A 17,957-nucleotide genomic window follows, 5' to 3' on the forward strand; every position below is an offset into this window, starting at 1 on the left:
CAGTTAAGTTTATTTTTGGTCTTTTAAATCTTATTTTTACAAACAAGATCAGTCAAGAGCAATACGTCATCGATTTTCGACCATAGGCAATTGTTACGTGATAAAAGCAGAGTGTTATAAAGTAATGCGAAAGCAGATATCTACTTAGCGGCAAAACACGGCAAAATATTGGTTAAAACAAACCCTTTGGTTTCCATTCGATGCCAATGACAGCTAATTGCTGAATTAATCTGACATCATCATAATATTTTTGCGCAAACATCGACACATCTTGATTGTTTCTCCCAACACTGACATGCCTCGACCTCACGTTTGTCGTCTCCTAACCTGTCTTTATGTCACGTGATGTAAACTCGTACCAGGCGGCGAGGAAAACGCCCGGTTGGTTCGAGTCAACGATCGGTTCAGTTTAAATCGTTGTTTTGCCAAAACCCGGACAGTTAGGGCGGGATTTCTATAAATAGAATCGCGTGAAAATTGCAAAAATGTTTTATTACATTGAAGTTTGAGCAGAAAATAACAACGAGAGTAAAAAATTCGGTCAATTTAAAAAAAATCAAATCAATTGTCATTTCATCACATTGTCAGTAGGAATGCTGCGTCGCTGGAGTTGCGTTTTCATCAACTTTGAAGAATTCTCTGGAATGTTTAGATGTCTACGGACATGTCTTCATTGCACTTGAGTCACGTGTTCATGGCTTTCTGGTGCGGACGATTCTGGAAAATAATTTAACAAAGGGTTAATTGTGACGATTGTGACGATCACATCGTCACCGATGACGACATACATTTTGCGTATCTGCATATCATCATATTATTATGCATATCATCTCCGTACAAAAAGTAAGATGAGTTTCTTTAATCAACTCAACGCTCGTGATAGAAATCATCGAAGCAAAATGTTTCACCCGGGCAGCTGATGTTTTCTCCTCCGTTCTCTGTGATGGTCATCGTTCCTTCTATTCTGAGCCCGGAATGCGGGTCCACACAGTAACAAATGGAGAGCCCCGATGTCGCGCTATCGGAGGGCCCGTGGAAGCAGAACAGGGGTTGAAATGTCCCGTCCGGTCGGCATTTAGGAAGTTCAACGTGTCGGGAAAGTCCCGGATGTCTTCGAACGAAACGAGAGAGTTGGTTGAATTGCTCCCTGCAAAGTGAGGCGCCTGTGGATATGAGTGTCGTGAAAGATTGCGCTTCTTATTAAACTTAGCTATAAGCATCATACGAAGCACACCGTCGCCAGCTTTCATGACAACTCACCATGCTGAGACGAAGTCGAAGTTATAAGACGAGCCACCAACGAGTCTGTGAAAAATACACTCAAGTCTGCTCATGCTCTTTGTTAAATGAATCACATTCTGTTAGTGACACCACGTCATGCGACGTCATGCTCTTACGTCATCACCTATGACGTACTTACCTTCGCATTGAACGATGACGCAATTTGCAAGCAAAAGCGTGAGGGAAAGAACCAAATATGACGTCATGTTTCTGTTTCCAGTAGCAACTAACAACAGTTTAACCCAGGTGCATTTACTTAAGCTGCTGATAAAATCATATTTAGCCGGGTTCGTTGCAAGAATTCCATAAATAACGAAATATCGTCGTCAAATAACCAGCTCTTATTTCTACGACAAAATCGTATCTTATCTTCGCCATCTCACTCAGCCGCTCATCTCGGCCAACTGACGACGCCACTTCCCCGGCAGCTTTCTTATATAGAGCCACGATACAGGTACCGTGCGACCTTCGCCCACGGATATTACGTCACAAATAGCTCCAGTTCTGACCGCTCTGTGCTTGGCAGCGGCATTTAGAAGGGGATTTTTCTTCTCCCTCCAGCTGATGATTAAACGAACGCGCCGTGGACTCAAATGCTCAATATCGCCGGTCATCTCCATACATTATGACCAAACAATCGCCTCTGCAGCTTGAATTATGAAACTACTTTGAGAGGAAACGCTTTTCTATTTTTAATTACACAGATGTGATTGTTCTATAAACAAAGCTGCCATTATGACGCGTGAATAAAGATAACTTGAGATGTTGTGAAAGTGCGGTGCACAGCAACAAATATCGCGGCGTATATTTATGTTTGCGCTAACACGTTTTCAAAGTCCGACTAACTACCAGTGCATTGGAGCTGGAACTAATTAAAATTAAATGGCGCGTTTGCAGTCACGTGATTCGTATATTCTCTCATCTGTCAATCATTTCATCTTCACTGGCTGAACTATCGCCGCGTACTTTGCTCTTTTGCTGCAAACTGTCCAACACACTTGGCTGGACAGCTTCGTCTTAGAAACTTTCCGTCTTCAACAAAGATCGTTCCATTGAACAGAATCATTGAAGTCATCACCTGAGAACCGTTCTTACGATCACGAAATTGCTTAAAATATAATTATCTCCGCCGACAATTTGATCAACTTCGAGATAAGAAACTTCAACTACGAGTGGGGGACTTCCCCCAATTCGGGAGTGAAATTTGTTTCGGCCTTAAACCCTCAAACCCAGAATCATGAGTTACTACGTTGCAAAACATTTTACAAACTTTGGAAAATTCAATGTACCGTAACTGTGACATAAATTAAACCTTGTTATTACGCGACTACGTTGATTTTCAACCTAATAATCGGCAAGGTGACGTCATAGCTTGATTGAATAGATCACACAGTTGGTTCGACTAATCTTATAATTCCGTTCAACGATCGATACGTTGTTTATAATTTTATCCCAACAACTCCGCCTATATCGCGTCTCAATTTTAATCTCAGCGGAATCAGTTCCGAATTGGCTCGAATTAAGACAATTTTCGAACGTCCTTTGTTCGTTATGACGCCGCGCGCTTAATCGTACCACGCTTGTGACGTCACAAAAAATTTCAAGTTTGAAATTTTCAACAAACTGCGACGAAATAATTTTAATTAAATCATTACAAATGAAATAATTAGTTTTTTAATTAAACAAATAAGTGGTGTAAGTGTTTAATTTATAAATCGAAATTAAAATTTATTTTTAAATGTTTTTTCGCAAATGAATTTATTTCCCAAAATAAATACAACAACCAGCAAAATTTGCATCCAATTAACCTCAAAATTTTAAAGTTTAAACAAAACAATGCCCGTGCGCCATCGACATCTTCCAATGCTGCCTGACCTCGGGTGCCGAGCTTCCACGACTTACTTCAACATCAAATGCTTTTATACGCAGGCACCAATCACTTGCAAAGTTTTTCCACCTTGTATGGGTGTCATGGCAACGACTTCCTTTGTTCTACTTCCCGCCAATGCGCTTCCCGTCATGTCGAGAATAAACCGATTAAGTCTGATTAGTGATTACCCAATTACCATTCTGTTGATTGGTCGTTAATCGCCTGTCCTGGCTATAAAGTTCCGAATAATGCCGCGGAACATCTTTGCATTTTGCACGATCTAAACTCGGCGATGAATCTTCGTCGCTCGAGCCCCGGTAGCAGATTTACCTTCACGAGTTGGTTGTCGTCGGTTATAAATCATCTCGACTCTTATTTCTGCTATTGACGTCACGGATTGACATTGTAATCAAAACGGTGATATTTGTGCTCGGGTAGATCATAAAAACATTTTTGGGTTTCCCCAAGTTTATTTTCTACCTGACTGGAACCGTCTCCTACTCGTACAAGGTCAATGACCTTTCATCTTTGGCCTTCTCACTTGCGTCGCGATCAGCTTCGTAAACTTTTCTTCACGGAAAATATTTCTACGTTTAATTTTGCGTTTGTTTCACCGCAGTTGGCCAATCAGAGCTACCAAAATTGCAAGAATTGCAGCAATTTTCAACCGAATTTTCGGTTTATTTTTACGATAACAAATATTTTAGCGACTTTTTGTGTCAAATCAATTGAAAAATATTTTTAAAACATGAATCAGACAAAATATTTGTGGTTTGCGAAAAACTCCATTTAGGATTTCAGCTAAATCAGTTAAAATATTTTCGTCCTTTGAAGCAATTGTTTGCAAACCGGTTTTTATACCAAAGAAAATTTACTAAAAGTTGTATCTTAAATAATGCCGCTGCGAGGTATTTTGATATCCAGACATTACAAAGGCGACAACAACGAGCCCGTCTAGTTCGATTATGACGCACATCATGGCCGGGCCGGTGAACAGTGTTTAGGGCGGAAGTCATTGTCTCTGTGATCAGTTTTGTGAATGAAATAGCAACTTAGAAACAATCGTGATATGACTTATTGAAAAATCCCTTCAAAGTTTATGACGTCATTTCGCCTTCGTCATTCGACTCCAATCACGAGCGTAAATGACGTCACCGTCCAAAGTTTAATTTTTTCCTTATAAGGAAAGTCCACTGCGTGTTAATAGTAAGAGAACTCCGCTAATTTTAGAAAATTTAGCAGCTTGCCGACTTTATCATTGTTGAAACGTCGACTGGGTAATTACTAATTTTTTCCTTTTTAGCTCAATTTCCTCTTTGAGTGAAACTTTTCACGAAAAACGCAACAAGACCGTCGTCATAATTTCCTCGACCTTTGTTCCCTATTTGTCACGTAACAATCGAGATTCTGCACGTCATCATGCAGACGTGCAGTCAAAATTTTTAACGTTACATTTTTATCTGATTAATCGGCGGGTTTATTTATCATGATTGATCAAGAACGTTGTAATTCTCCATAGGTTGTGACGTCATATTACGTTCGGGAGTTGGAAGCGTTTGAATAAAGTTGCTGCCTGGAGTAAGGTCTTATATAATCTTTGCAAAATATTGGGAAGTCATTTTATGTAAAAAACTTCACTTTCAGACTCAGTAGCAGAATGATTAAAACAAGACTCGATCATTCGCTAATAAACGAAAAAAATTATTCTTTTGTAACTTCAAGACCACAGTAAGTAGCTTTTATTCCTAGAAAGGGTGAAATTAAAAGAAAGATTTATAAAATTATTCTACATTGCGTTCCGTCAACTCTCATACATCGGTTGAAAGTAAAATGAAAAACAATTCTAACGATTATATTGAAACGAAGACATTTCCTTGACTTGACACAACATAAAATCACGAGTTTTCAAGTTACGTGAAAGTTTACAGCATTCTTACCCGCTTTGCTGCTAGCTAGTGACGGTAAAAACTAAACTAATTTTCCAAAATGCAGAGTAAATGGACAGTTGTGACGTAATACACCTGATAAAATAACAGGAAATGGTACAAGTTGACAAAGCCAAATAAATGAGTCTCTTTGGCTGCAGCAGGAATCACGTGCGTACACTTTTACAACGCACCCCACAGAACTACACGTATATAATCGCGTGCACTTACATGCATGTGTTGATCTTGTATGTTCAGTGATTGGGACTTTATAGCTTTGCTAATGTTGTAGCTTTTATAAGTTCAAGTTGAAACAGTGGCAAAAACAAGAAAACCAGAAAGTTTAAGAAACTATCAAATTCCTTGATGCAGACGACAGTTACAAGATGGCGGCCACCGCTATAAACAATCGAGTAAAAAGATGAAGAACGTTATAAGAACACACCAATTTGTGCTTTGTAAAAATCTTCATGAAATGTTGCAATCATGCTCGGCTACTACGTCATTATTACGTCAAAATAGACATCATGCGTTCAGTATTTTTTGGTTTTCTTCTTCAAACTTTCCTTTCTCCACATCTGCTCCGTCCTTCGGCGGGTTTTTCGTCACAATCGGATTCGCGAACTTTGATTTGTCGAGGGACTCGCGCGAATCAAGGAGCGATGATTCGATCTTTTCTTCCGTCTTAATTCTGAAGGATGGGTACGTCACAAAGGTAACTTCCTGTTTGAAGCCGGATATGACGTGACAGTTGAAAGTGAAACCGATCTCACCTGATCCTGGTCACCCCGGTGGCCGAGCTCTCCCCAGACTTCAAGGTCTTTCTGTTCTTCGAGTAGATCGAATGGTGTGATGACGTCACGCTCTTTTTCCGGAATGTGACCCGCACGGCAGCTCTGTGATGACGTAAGCAAGGTGGTTATACGTCATCCGATGCATCTGACGTGGTTTGTCACGTACCTCCATCTCCTTGAGAACCTGTTTCCGAATATCCCGTAGAGGAAAGGATCCAGCATCGAATTGGCGAAGGCAAGCAGACTGGCTGCTGACGTCAGCGCCGCGCAGAAGCCGGGCTGAAAAATATGACGTCACGATCTTATGAGGATTTTTGAATAAATTCAATTAAACTTTTGCCTACATCGGTTGACTTGATGCCTTCGATCTTCGCGAGATGGACCGAGTGGAAGGTGACCCAGCAGGCGAAAAAGGTCACGACCAGACTCGCGCTCATCTTTGTGACTCGGACTCTGTCGCGATGTGACACCGACACTGACCCGGAACGACTCTTTCCTCCGCTCGAAGAGGACTTCTTCCTGACCGACGTGGGAGCGGATTTAGTGAAGAGTCGGTGAATTATGAGGCCGTAACACACCGACATAATCTGCATGTATCAAGGTACGATATAAAGCATGATAATGTAGTTTAATCGTAAGTTTTCAGCACAAACACATCCTTATGTTTATCTGCATATTTGTAGGAGGACCAAGGAGCTTCAAAACCGACCAGGAAGGGGAAGATGAACATGGCGATGAAGTTGTAGTAGATGAAAGCCCACCAGGATTCAGGGCTGTTCCGGTAATTGCAATTAACCGGGATTACGTCGATACCGTCGTAAACTATCATTGGGAATGTGTACTGCTCGTAAAAGTCTGACCTGCTTTAGAGGAAAATAAAACGATCGAGTTTAAACGAACAGTGAAGCGATTCAAATTTAACTTTGTTTGTCATCGACTTTTTCAACATGTTTTTAAACTTAAAAGTTCTCCCAGGAAAGTTGTTATCGTTATAAACCATCCTAACATGTCAAAGTCAGCGATGTCAAAATTCGACTCAGTGATGCTGGCGCTGGCGCTTCCTTCGTCCAGGACATTATCACCGTAGTTGGGTGGTTCAAAGAACGGAAAAGAAATCCTGAAGAACGAAGATTAAATTCAATTTTTTCCAACAAAAAGAAAGATAGAGAAAAATCTAAAAATAAATAAAAATAATTGGAGAAAATCTTCAACGAACGTGCAGACGTTTCCCAGCTTTTGCGCGTAGAGCATGATCGGGGTGGCGAGTATAATAGAAATGATCCACGTCACGATGGTTACAATCGCAGCAAACTTCCTCTTCCGGCATCGAGCGAATCGATTGGAGAAAGCGTGACAAACCGCGATGTAGCGATCGATGCTCATGATCTGCGCATGCGCAATAAGGACATAAGTGAGTTCAGCTTTTTACTTGAGCCCCTTCAACGAAGGTGTTTACGTGATGCGCTTAAACACGCCAACTATGTAAATTCTTCAAAGTCCTAAATCCTAAAATTAGAAAAGGAAAAAGACATACCGTGAGGAACAAGACGGAGGCGTAGTAGTTGATGAAGAGGATCGTCTCCCTCGCCTTGCACATCCACTCCGGGTAAATCCACTCCTTGTTCACCGCCTCGCTTATCACGAACGGAAGGGTGAGAAGGAAAAGGGAATCCGCCACCGCCAGCTGCAAGACATACCTGCAAATGACGTCAACATCGCGTCATTGTTACAACGTCGTCCCAACATCGTCACATTTTGTAACAATCTGTTTTTATAAACGTCAAATGAATGTATAATGACATGTTTACCCACCAGTGGGTCACAGATTTCTTGAATTCTTTTAGGGCGAGCAGCACAAAAGCCAGGATTATGTTCCCGACCAGACCGAGAATGCAGACAACCAACATCAACGCCGAGTCCCAAGCAAACATGCTGAATCCCTGGACCTATTCTTGGCGTAGGAGTTTATATCGGTTAAGGATTTGTCAAACGCTTCCACTTGTTCAAAAATCCTACGTCTGGCTAAAACAGAGACGACATAAATGAAGCTATTCTGGGTTTAGCAAATAAACTGATCCACTTCTTAATGGTGCAGAGAGAGACCAAACCCTCATCCCATCCACAGCTTGCAAAAGTGAACCGTGCTATCACACCCCGACAATTCCTGCACAGAGTCGGTGTCCGCTACTTCCTCGTCTCTAATAAACAACTCGGTACGCAAGCTCGCTTCTTCTTACTTAGTTAGCAAATTTCCTTTTCCGTGTTCACCGTTATATTGTGCACGAAAATGGCGTCAAGTAGTCAACAGGTTCTTTATGACGACACAATTAAGAAAATCTCGTCACATCCGGGTGTTTATTTTCATAGATTTTCACCAGTTAATTACAACGACACATCATGAAGTTATAGCACTGGACTAACATGAAACGTGCTGACATGTTTGTGATGAGTTGGTCCCGATTTGTCATTACGTGAGGGGTGGACCGGTCTGCCAGTAATACCTGCTTCCAGCTCTCCTGTGCATGGCCACCACATTTCTCCTGCTTTTTTTTAAATACTGCTTTAAAAATATTTTCTTTATTTGAAGGAAAAAGGATGATTGCTGAGCTGAGTATAACGTTGATATGAAACCAGAGCAGCAGCCTGAAACAAATTGTCCACTCAATGGCGGAGTTTCTTTCGTTTAAAGTTCATGTTGTCACAGTGCTTTCTTTGCTACGTCACATTTGCCTCCGAACATGTCACATTAAAGACCGCAAATTGGTGTGACGTCACACTGGTTCTTGTTATCTAAACCTTCTCGATTTATGCTTTGGAAGATGTGGTAAGATTGATTGATTCTGAAGCGAGTACTCGCAAACAAACTACTGATGGAATTTATTTCCATGAACAGAAAAGCAGTTGATAAGTTCCGGGAAATAACCTTCACTCACGTGACCAAGTCATAGTTAGCAATTGTTTTAAAACAAAGTCATATTCCTGAAGGAAGCCGAGAATTTCCAGTATTTTATTAAACTTCAAGTTTTAAATAAGTGAAATGACTGTTACGTCACCGCCATGCGTAGGAACAAGTTTGTGCAAATAAGCAACTTGCTTCGTGGGTTGGGCTGCTTTAGATTTCCTCACAGGATGCCTCTTCGTGACACCACGTTGATAAGGTTTTGTTCATTTTATTTATTTTGTCCTTTTCACGAAAAAGCAAATCTTTGCAATGACAATATATGACATATTTACAAATACATCGACCACTCAACGTTTACAAAAAAAATTGGAAATCAAAAAACAAACCACTTGAGATAAAACAATAACAAAGGAATGTCTTCATGGTTTTTCAAAATGTTGGCAAAGTGTGACTTAAAGCACGTGATCAAGGCGCGGGCACAGATGCGCGAGATACTTCCGGTTGGGATAATTTGCGCGAATTTTCGCTTTTCGATTCGTTCATTGACTGGCGACCTTCTGATGAACTCGTTTTCAACCGCGATGAACTTCTGGAAAACAATTTTGAGTTGAAGTTCAAATATTCGCGGTTTCGCCGCCAAACACGTCAGCGACTGCATGGTGGTCGCCCATGATCGAAAATACTCGATTAATCGCGCCAAGTCTTTGTCAAACATCTGGGACCTACTTTGGGAGTCTTGTGTTGACTGTGACCCCCTGACTCGAACCTTCTCTTTTGCGTCGAAAGATGACGGGGAAACCCCCTGTAGACGAAGCTTCGCTTCGCTTGGTCGATGCACTGATGGCGGCACTGAAGGTAAAAATTCAATTTGACGGTGGAAAGTCGTTCTTTTAAAAAAAGTTAAGTTTTAAGACCGACCGTCAAAGTAAGATTAAGAGTGATTTTATGTTAACCAGACAATTGGCAGGAAGTTTCGCATCAACTGAAACCATTTGCCAATACGTGACGTATTAACGTGATGTGAAAGGCTTTACGTGAAAGTACGTGACATGAAACATCGTTTCCTGCAAATCATGCGCTTTCCTCACCTCATTCGCTTTTTGAACTTGGTTCCGAGGAAGCTGTAAAGGTACGGGTTCAAGGCGGAGTTGAGGAAAGCAAGGAGGGTGGTGGCTTCTGATAAATGCCTGCATCCGTCCTCCTACGTCACAATCATGATTGTTATCACGTATATTCACACGAACAAGTGGCAGTTGGAAGAATGACACAACGACAGCTGTCATTGAGCTGCCCGTACCTGCAGTCCGGTGATTCCGGCGATTTTGGCCAGGTGTGTGGCGTGGAAAGGAAGCCAGCAAACGAGGAACGAGGTCACGAGCACAGCGCACATGATCGTGATTCGCTCGCGATCGCGCTCAGACTTCGATTGTTTGCCGGACTTTTGTTCGCCGTTTCGGGCTCGGCTTGACATCCGGGATGTCGTCAGACGATGAATGATGAGGCCATAGCACACCGTCATTACCTTTGTTGGTAATAAACATATTCACAGTGACGTCATAATCGATATAGTCGCATTGTTAGTTTTCTGAAGTGAACTCACGATGAATGGGAGCAGGAACATGACGGCAAAGTTGAAGGAAATGAACGCGACGTAGCCCGACGACTGACCTCTGTAATGACAAGCGCTAAGACGGGTTATGTCAGGGAAATCCCCGTAGCTACTCTCCGAACCCACGAGTTCGAGCTCGTGCGGGTCCAAAGGTTCGCCAGACCCCCCGGACATAAAGTATTCGCCATTAACGGGTTCGAGTTCGGGTCCGGTAAAGTTCCCTGCATCTGCTTGGTTCGGGATTGCGTCCAATTGTGCCGCATAATAATCTGCAAAGTCGTCGTGGTCGTCTTCCGGTCTGTAACAAACAAAATTATTACGTCATAGATTGTTTTAAAATACAAAAGGACGAGAAGGTTTTCGCCGGGTAATTTTAATATAAATTGTTGCAGAAATTTTTGCCCCATCGCCAATAACCAACTTCAAAGTAAGGACAAAAAGATTAATTTGGGTTTTTGGGAGATTTATTGAAAAAAATTAAATTTTTATTCAAATCCTATCAGACCGATCAGATTCAGTCTTTATCGCAAACCCCGATGTCTGACGTCAGTTTGCATCACGTGATCCTAATGCGGGCGTAATATATCCTGGCATGGAACGCAACATCGCACGATTATCAAGAAAACTGCTGAGATTAGAACAATCATGTTTTGGTATCTATTGTATTTATAAATCGCGGCTTCCGATAATTTGCTCTGTTGAGGTCCATCGCCGCGGTCATGACACAGCACTTTAAAAAAATCCATGTTTGTCCTCGTCATAAAGAACATGAAATGGCGCCAAGACGAAGATCCATAATTAGCTTTGTTATAAATATTCGTCCATGTTTACTGGTGGATTGCTGGCGTGGGTAGAAGTTGAGCACAAATTTGGTTTTCGTTTTCAAAATAAAGCAGTTTCCAAGAATTCGAGAAAAATACGAGTTTAGTTATATATAACGCCTTTGTGACATCGCGCTCAAATCTAAGAGATTCTTATTGGGCCTGGTGCAGCCATCAGCTTAATACCTTGGAAGGCATCTCTCTGTGTTGGCTGATACTTCGGATATTTGTTTGACGCATTCCTGAAATTCCGCCTCGTTTGCTTTGTTCCGGCAGAAAGCGGAATAATCCGCTGGAAACGTGAATCTGGAACACGAAGGAAATTTTAAAATGTGTTCTTGACGACCACGCTTTCATTAACAAATGCATGGAAGTATGACGTCATAACGGAACCAACCTGCAATCACAATTGGGCATTGTTCCAGCTTTTCCGGTGAACAACATCTCAGGGATTGTGAGGAGAAGAGACAGTGTCCAGGTTACCATGGCGATAATGATGGCTGATCTCTTCTTCCGAAGGACGTTGAGTCGGTTGGAAAAAGCGTGGCAGACCGCGATGTAGCGATCTATGCTCATGATCTAAACATTTATAAAAAGAATTAAGCCTACGTATGCAATGACACAGTGCACGGCTTTGACGTCATCCTGCTTGTAAGGTGAATGACAACAATGGGATGAGGTTCCTGAGAGTAGATCAGGAGATTTTACAACGTTATGCAAATGCACGGAAGTAGGTCGCAATTGTTCTCGCCCCTGCGTTGGCATGACGTTGTATTTTTCTTCATTTCCGCAACTTGCCTCGCTTGCTAGTTCTGCGAAGTGCTTAGTTTTGGCATCTTTTTGCAAATCTCTTGAACGCTGCGTTCTTTAAAACTCTATTTTTGTTCCGAAGGAAATTGCTTCTAGTTGTTTCGGTTGAAAATAATCATTGTGTTTATTAAAATCATGAGATATTTTGTCAACTGATAATGGTCGATGCCGCGCAGCACAATTAAGGGGGGAATAAGACATGCAAATTTTTCCCCACATTGCAACATCGTGACGTCATAGTAATGCACAATAACAACAAACCACATAAGTTAGTACCATTAGAAAGAGGATGGACGCGTAGTAGTTCAAGTACAAGATGGTCTCTTTCGCTTTGCACATCCAGTCGGGAAAGTACCAGTTATTTTCCAGATCTGCGCTCGCCTTGAAGGGCAAAGTGATAAGAAATATGGCGTCTGCCACCGCCAGTTGCAAGACATACCTGCGTAAAACATTGTATTACATGGGGAACGATGCACATTATGGCGTCACAGATGCGAAATAAAATGCTTAAATTATGACGATGAAGGCGGAAATGTTTTGTGTTTAAATGAACGCGGAAGTCTCACCAATGTGTCACTGATTTCTTGAATTCTTTCAAAGCAAAGACGACAAAAATGACGACGAGGTTCCCGATCAATCCAATGACGCAAATAATCAAAGTAATGGCAACTTTCCACACTTCCACCTCAGGGGAAGTACCTGCAGGAACGTCACACAATTTCTTCAAACCCATCAAAATAATATTTCGCGTGCGTTAGAAAACACGTGATAAAATGCACTCGCTCACAATATGACGTAAAAACAACCGTAGTTTGATAAATCGCAGTCATTTAACCTCCCCCTCAACCGCGCGCTATGTAGTGGGCAACATGTCTACGTTTATGACGTCATATAAGGAAGTTGGGTAATAATAGCTGATGATTGGTTGAGACTGATAGCACAGGGCAATGACATGACTTAATGCACATTTCATTCTATTTATAAATTGTGGGCCAGGATTGTGGAAATGTATATTGTCCATTGGCCCATGGATAACTTTTGTCTTAGATTTGCTGAACTATAACAAAAGGTTTAAGGGAGAAAATTTGATTGTTATTTATTGTGGTTTTTGATCCAATGAAGATCATACTCAATATTATAAACTCGTGACAAAACCTTCGTAACTTTAACATTCTATAAAGTTTTAAAATCAACTTTGTGCCTAAATATGTTGGTGTTAGGCCTGGAGTGTGTTGGGTGTTGCGCCTGATCGTATCAATAATACAGGAGCCCCACCAAGGAATTCTGTGGGGATGGGGTAAAAAAATTTTGTCTCGTGGTCCACACTGTTTATTTCGCTCCTTATAACATTCAAAATTTAAAAAATCTTTTTCGTGGTAAATAATTAAACGTAAAAATTGGCGGGAAATAATCGCGCATTAAACATTCCACAAACTTTAAAATCGTGTCTCTTTGTTTCGAGTTTTTAAATAAAATGAATCAAATTTAACTTTGTGACAAATAATTTCTCCACTCACCAGAGTTTGCCAAGTCTTCGCCTGGACCGAACAGAGGTGGGCCAGTGTCGTTGATTGGGGGTGAGCCGCTTTCATTCACATCCGGGAGAAGTGGGTAATAATCGGGGTACAAGCTGGGGGTGCCGTCGTAGAAAGGATAATTGTACAGGGCCATTTTATAATTCTTACGTTGCTAAAACTACAAATATAATTTTTACAATTCTTCGCAATGACATTGACTGAAGTCATGTAATATAATATCCATGAAGTTAGCGACGTTGCCATTTAGAATAATAGAACAAGTCATCTTTTGCTTTCCTGCCTCCAAATTTCTTCTGTCTTGTGCAAAAAGCCACAAAGACTGGTTTCAAGAATTTCTATGGTCAAACCTCACCACCCTAGTTGAAGCAAAATCTGTCCGTATCTGTCCAAAGTTGGTCTGTTGACGACTTATATTACAAACTGTTCCTCGTATTACGTGGTGCTATTAATATGACGTGAGTCGCACGATCGAAAAATTTGAATTTTGCTTTTTAATAAATCTTGCTTTTAAGATAAAAGGACCGTGCCAGCTACAACACCAGGAAGTAATTTTAGCTGACGCAACTCATAGATTATTGCGTAACAATCCAAAATTAAGTCTGCTTTCGTTTCTTTTAAATTTAATCGCAGCCAATATTTATGAGTTTCGCCATTTATTGCGAGTTAATAGAAATCACCTTAATAGGGGACAGAAACTTTCATGTGAAACCAGCTTATTATTACGTCATTAGGTTTTACAGTTTTACTCCCGAAAATCGTGATTGGTTCCTCAAAAACTTCAATTAAAACCTAAAAACTAAAATCAACTCTTTGCTGATTTTCCTAACCTAACCGCCCATCTTCAACAACAGGCTGCGTAAACTATTTACTGTGAAATAGTTCTTCCTTATTTCCAATTTTAAATTCTTCTTAACTTTACAAGCAAAATACATCGACATCTTCTTCTTATGATTTCTATGTTCTGAACCTTCGCTAACAGGAAATGTTTTACTTGTGTTACACGGAAGCATTCTTTGAGTTTTTAACGAGGAGTAATTCTGAACCCGCGCAGAAGGAAGCATAGTATTAGTCGGAAATACGTTGTAGACTTACAAAATAATGCACATTGCCTCCATGAGTTTAACACGGGCGCTCGTTCAATCAATATTGAGACCATGTGCCTAAGCACACGGATATAACTTGCTGTGGAAGAGAGATGTTTCCAAAGAATGTCTGTGCGCTTCCATGTCTAAAAACTGTACAGAATTGTAACCTTGAAAACCTTCAGTCAAACCAGAACTCTAGTCCAAAGAACAGACTAAAGCAGTCTTGCAAAGGTTCTTTTCTTGTTCTTTCCATGTTTTAAAAACGTTATCAAAGGCGCCCTGCTTTGAAACTGATACTATAGTTTGGCAACATTTGCAAATTATGAAAATGAAAAACAAATCAAAACGGCCTCGATCGAACAACGCTGCTCAACAAATTCGTCGCCGTATCTTGAGCGGTGGGAATATACGTCAGCTGGAAATATTTTGATGTGAAACTAATACCAAGCTTCCACGCTAAGTGGGAGGTCTACGTCATCACTATAGTGTTTCGGCATCCATGGAAATTATTCTTTGTTGAGTTTTGTTTCAAGATATGCAATAAGTTTTATATACACGCGCCCTGCCAGTCTTCCGAGGCTAGCATGTTCCTTCTGCTCCTCTGAACTTTTTTCTTTTTTCTTTTCTGCAACTCCTTTTCGGTTTTAACCATTGCAATGTTAAATATAGTAGATTTAGAAAGCTTCATCCAAATTGCTATCTGCTGTACCAATCAAAATGAGACTGTACAGTTAACTTCGAAGCGTTTTAAGCAGCTGTTCAGGCGTTAAATCAAACTTTTGTGTTTCGCACATTTTGAAAGTGGAGAGCACACGCGGGTATTTTAGAGCCAGTTTTAGTGGTTTATAATAAAATGTTTTGATGGAGGTTACAAAACCAAACATGGCGAGGTCCCCGCCACAGCTGGTCCCCAGGTCCCAATGAAAATCTGGCGCTGATTTTACCGATAACTTGTATCTTTTAGCTTTTGCCTTTGACTATGGGGAGATAAAGATGATGATGACCTCGTCATAGCAAAACGAAATGAATGAATTTGTATTCTTATTCCTGAAAGTGATGCTGGCACGTCATAGCCAGGACTTTAGCTTTTAAGTTTGATGTAACTGAAACTTATCACGGAACAACTTCATTTTCAAAATCGGGATTCGAGTGAACATCGCTTTTGAGCGCCTTCGGGAATGGCAAAACATGCTCTAAATAGCGGATTTCGATAAGAAAGTTGATGATGAACGAAAGCGAAAATATAAAGAAAAAAAACACATAAGTTTCGACACCAGCGCGTTTTCCTTCTCATTTAAATCCCACGAATTTGTAAATTACACATTTTCCTAGCCAGAGAACACACAATCGCTTATTTAAAAAACGTCAATTATCTAAATTATTACAATCGCCATAATTTAATGAGGAATATGGCAACAAAACGAATTAGAATTTATGAGACATAACATTTTTTCTTTTCACCACAAAAACTGTTTGTACGCGCCAACTAGCGGCACAGGGATTTTCTTCATCGGACAGCGCATTATATCTAAACTATCATCCAAGCTTAGGAAATGGCAGTTGAGAGGTAATAATTGTAAACAGTTAAAGTTGTTCAATATGCAACAACATGCGGCGCCCCTTGCAATAGATAGTTCATAATTTTGTAGGTTTGGTGGCCCTGCTGACCTATCATCTTGTAGCACAATTCTATTATTACTATCTTGCATGTTTTAAGCCCTTGGGCTCTGCCACTTTTCCTGCTCGTTAATTGTTCGTGAGCATTTGTTTTATTGTGCTCTAACTACAAAGGTTATCATTGTAACTTTCGCTCCGTAAAGTTAATGGCGAAAATAAAAATTTTTTTATAAATAATAGCATAAGAAAATAAATTTTCCGATTTCGCCACCACAAGTGCCATAGTTGTAAACTAAAAGTGACGGTGATGCTAAACGTCAAAATGATTTTTCTGCTTGCATTACAGCACCCGTCAGGACCAAAAAGTCCCATCATGTAGGCTACGTCATAATATTTCAAAGTTAGTTTTACAGTGACGTCGTTACTGTTAACAATCGTTGTTTAGACACGGAGACCAACAGACGCTCCTCCGCGTCATTTCGCCAAATCAAGTTGTGACTGTGTTTCGTCACATGTTTTTGGCAATAACTTAAAATGAATTCTAGTTACAGCAGCTTGATCCGTGAGCCAGAAAAGCTCCACTTCTCTGGCTCGGTAGCCGAGTGGTTCGAACGCTGGCCCCGCAACAAATGCGGCTCATGTTGCAACGATACCCAATGGCGCTATACGCTACCGTTGTAGCTCTAAGGTCCTTGGGCAAAGCATTATCGACGCTTGCTCCTGTTCAGTGGAGCTGGTGGACAGTTCTAAATTCGAGAAACACGATAGACAGGTAATGTAAACCTTTTGTTTGCGCTATGCATAAGCCTATAGTTCTCACGGAGATTCCTGATTAAAGATAGCAGTCGACTGGAAGCGATTAGCCTACGCCTAAGCCATCATTGTTGTTCAAATGCAAAATTGAAGTGATCCCGATTTCTGACCTAATTCGGCAGATTTTAACAATATTTGTATTCAAAAAATTCCGATCTGAAACTTAAATGCGCCGTTAAAGTGGCGCGTACAGACATGAGTCTCAGGGCTTGAAGCCATCTTCCTTCTAGTAAAAGCGGCATGCCCTGAAGCAAAAGCAATTTTTCATGCAAATCTTTTATGTAGGTAGAGATGGAGTGTATTGTCACAGCTTATCATGAAGGTGATGGCCTAAAATTTTGCCAACTGGTTACTTTTCTTTTAATTGACCCAAAGTACAGTAGATCTTCTTTAATATGAAAGCATAAACAACTATAAACCGGGATTTATAGACGTATGTGATGAAAACAATTAGGCCACCTTGTGGTTGAAGGGAAGTGATTTTAAGGAGTTTGATTTCTAAACAATTGAGCGCCCGCACCACCAAGATGGCGCCAAAGTTTTATGAGGTAAGTGGCAAAGTAGGTGGTGCATAGAAGTTAATTCTATGCGTCATTTTCAGCGTCCCCTTTAAACAAAACCCCTTTTTGTTCTGGCAGACTGGCGAAGTACTTGCAGACCAGACTGCAGAGTTTGGCATAGTTGCACTCAATCGGTGTACTGCGTTTCATCATGAGCTTCAGTGCCGCACTTAAGTACGTTATTTTGTACTTAACGACTTCGACAGATTTTCTGTGCACTCAATTTTCGATTGATTTGAAGTTTGAATAAGTCAAACTGTGTAATTGCGCACCTAAGTTTTTCATTGTGTTTGAGCATTTGTGCGCACCGCGCTAGTCCTTTTTGGTTGTCT

General features: G+C 40.8%; 3 protein-coding genes across 8 annotated transcripts; all 3 read right to left on the reverse strand.

Annotated features, from left to right (window-relative positions):
- Positions 1–453: 453 nt before the first annotated feature.
- LOC143462388 (uncharacterized) lies at positions 454–1,704 on the reverse strand. Of its 2 annotated transcripts, XM_076960531.1 has the most exons (4): positions 1,421–1,704; positions 1,261–1,305; positions 909–1,163; positions 454–717 (listed from the first exon to the last, which is right to left on the reverse strand). In XM_076960531.1, exons 1-4 carry the CDS (start codon positions 1,485–1,487, stop codon positions 671–673), a joined length of 414 nt encoding a protein of 137 aa, XP_076816646.1. In that variant the 5' UTR covers positions 1,488–1,704; the 3' UTR covers positions 454–670. The 2 variants fall into 2 exon arrangements, with proteins under 2 accessions (XP_076816646.1, XP_076816647.1); XM_076960532.1 differs by lacking the exon at positions 1,261–1,305.
- Positions 1,705–4,875: 3,171 nt separating this feature from the next.
- Positions 4,876–8,051, reverse strand: LOC143463000 (somatostatin receptor type 2-like). 2 transcript variants are annotated; one of them, XM_076961344.1, is made up of 9 exons: positions 7,683–8,051; positions 7,405–7,567; positions 7,087–7,256; positions 6,877–6,987; positions 6,580–6,733; positions 6,215–6,457; positions 6,037–6,149; positions 5,850–5,972; positions 4,876–5,767 (listed from the first exon to the last, which is right to left on the reverse strand). In XM_076961344.1, exons 1-9 carry the CDS (start codon positions 7,799–7,801, stop codon positions 5,602–5,604), a joined length of 1,362 nt encoding a protein of 453 aa, XP_076817459.1. In that variant the 5' UTR covers positions 7,802–8,051; the 3' UTR covers positions 4,876–5,601. The 2 variants fall into 2 exon arrangements, with proteins under 2 accessions (XP_076817459.1, XP_076817460.1); XM_076961345.1 differs by having other exon boundaries at positions 6,580–6,730; positions 7,683–8,050.
- Positions 8,052–9,024: 973 nt separating this feature from the next.
- Positions 9,025–13,870, reverse strand: LOC143463097 (somatostatin receptor type 2-like). 4 transcript variants are annotated; one of them, XM_076961473.1, is made up of 10 exons: positions 13,530–13,870; positions 12,579–12,711; positions 12,289–12,451; positions 11,600–11,781; positions 11,389–11,508; positions 10,373–10,679; positions 10,070–10,294; positions 9,861–9,973; positions 9,499–9,659; positions 9,025–9,358 (listed from the first exon to the last, which is right to left on the reverse strand). In XM_076961473.1, the coding sequence occupies exons 1-10, from the start codon at positions 13,681–13,683 to the stop codon at positions 9,345–9,347; spliced, it is 1,572 nt and encodes a 523-aa protein (XP_076817588.1). In that variant the 5' UTR covers positions 13,684–13,870; the 3' UTR covers positions 9,025–9,344. The 4 variants fall into 4 exon arrangements, with proteins under 4 accessions (XP_076817588.1, XP_076817587.1, XP_076817586.1 ...); XM_076961472.1 differs by having other exon boundaries at positions 9,025–9,361; positions 13,530–13,844; XM_076961471.1 differs by having other exon boundaries at positions 9,499–9,621; positions 13,530–13,841.
- Between the last annotated feature and the right edge of the window lie 4,087 nt (positions 13,871–17,957).

The sequence above is a fragment of the Clavelina lepadiformis genome, chromosome 6 (genome assembly GCF_947623445.1).
Source record: "Clavelina lepadiformis chromosome 6, kaClaLepa1.1, whole genome shotgun sequence".
Taxonomy (NCBI): domain Eukaryota; kingdom Metazoa; phylum Chordata; class Ascidiacea; order Aplousobranchia; family Clavelinidae; genus Clavelina; species Clavelina lepadiformis.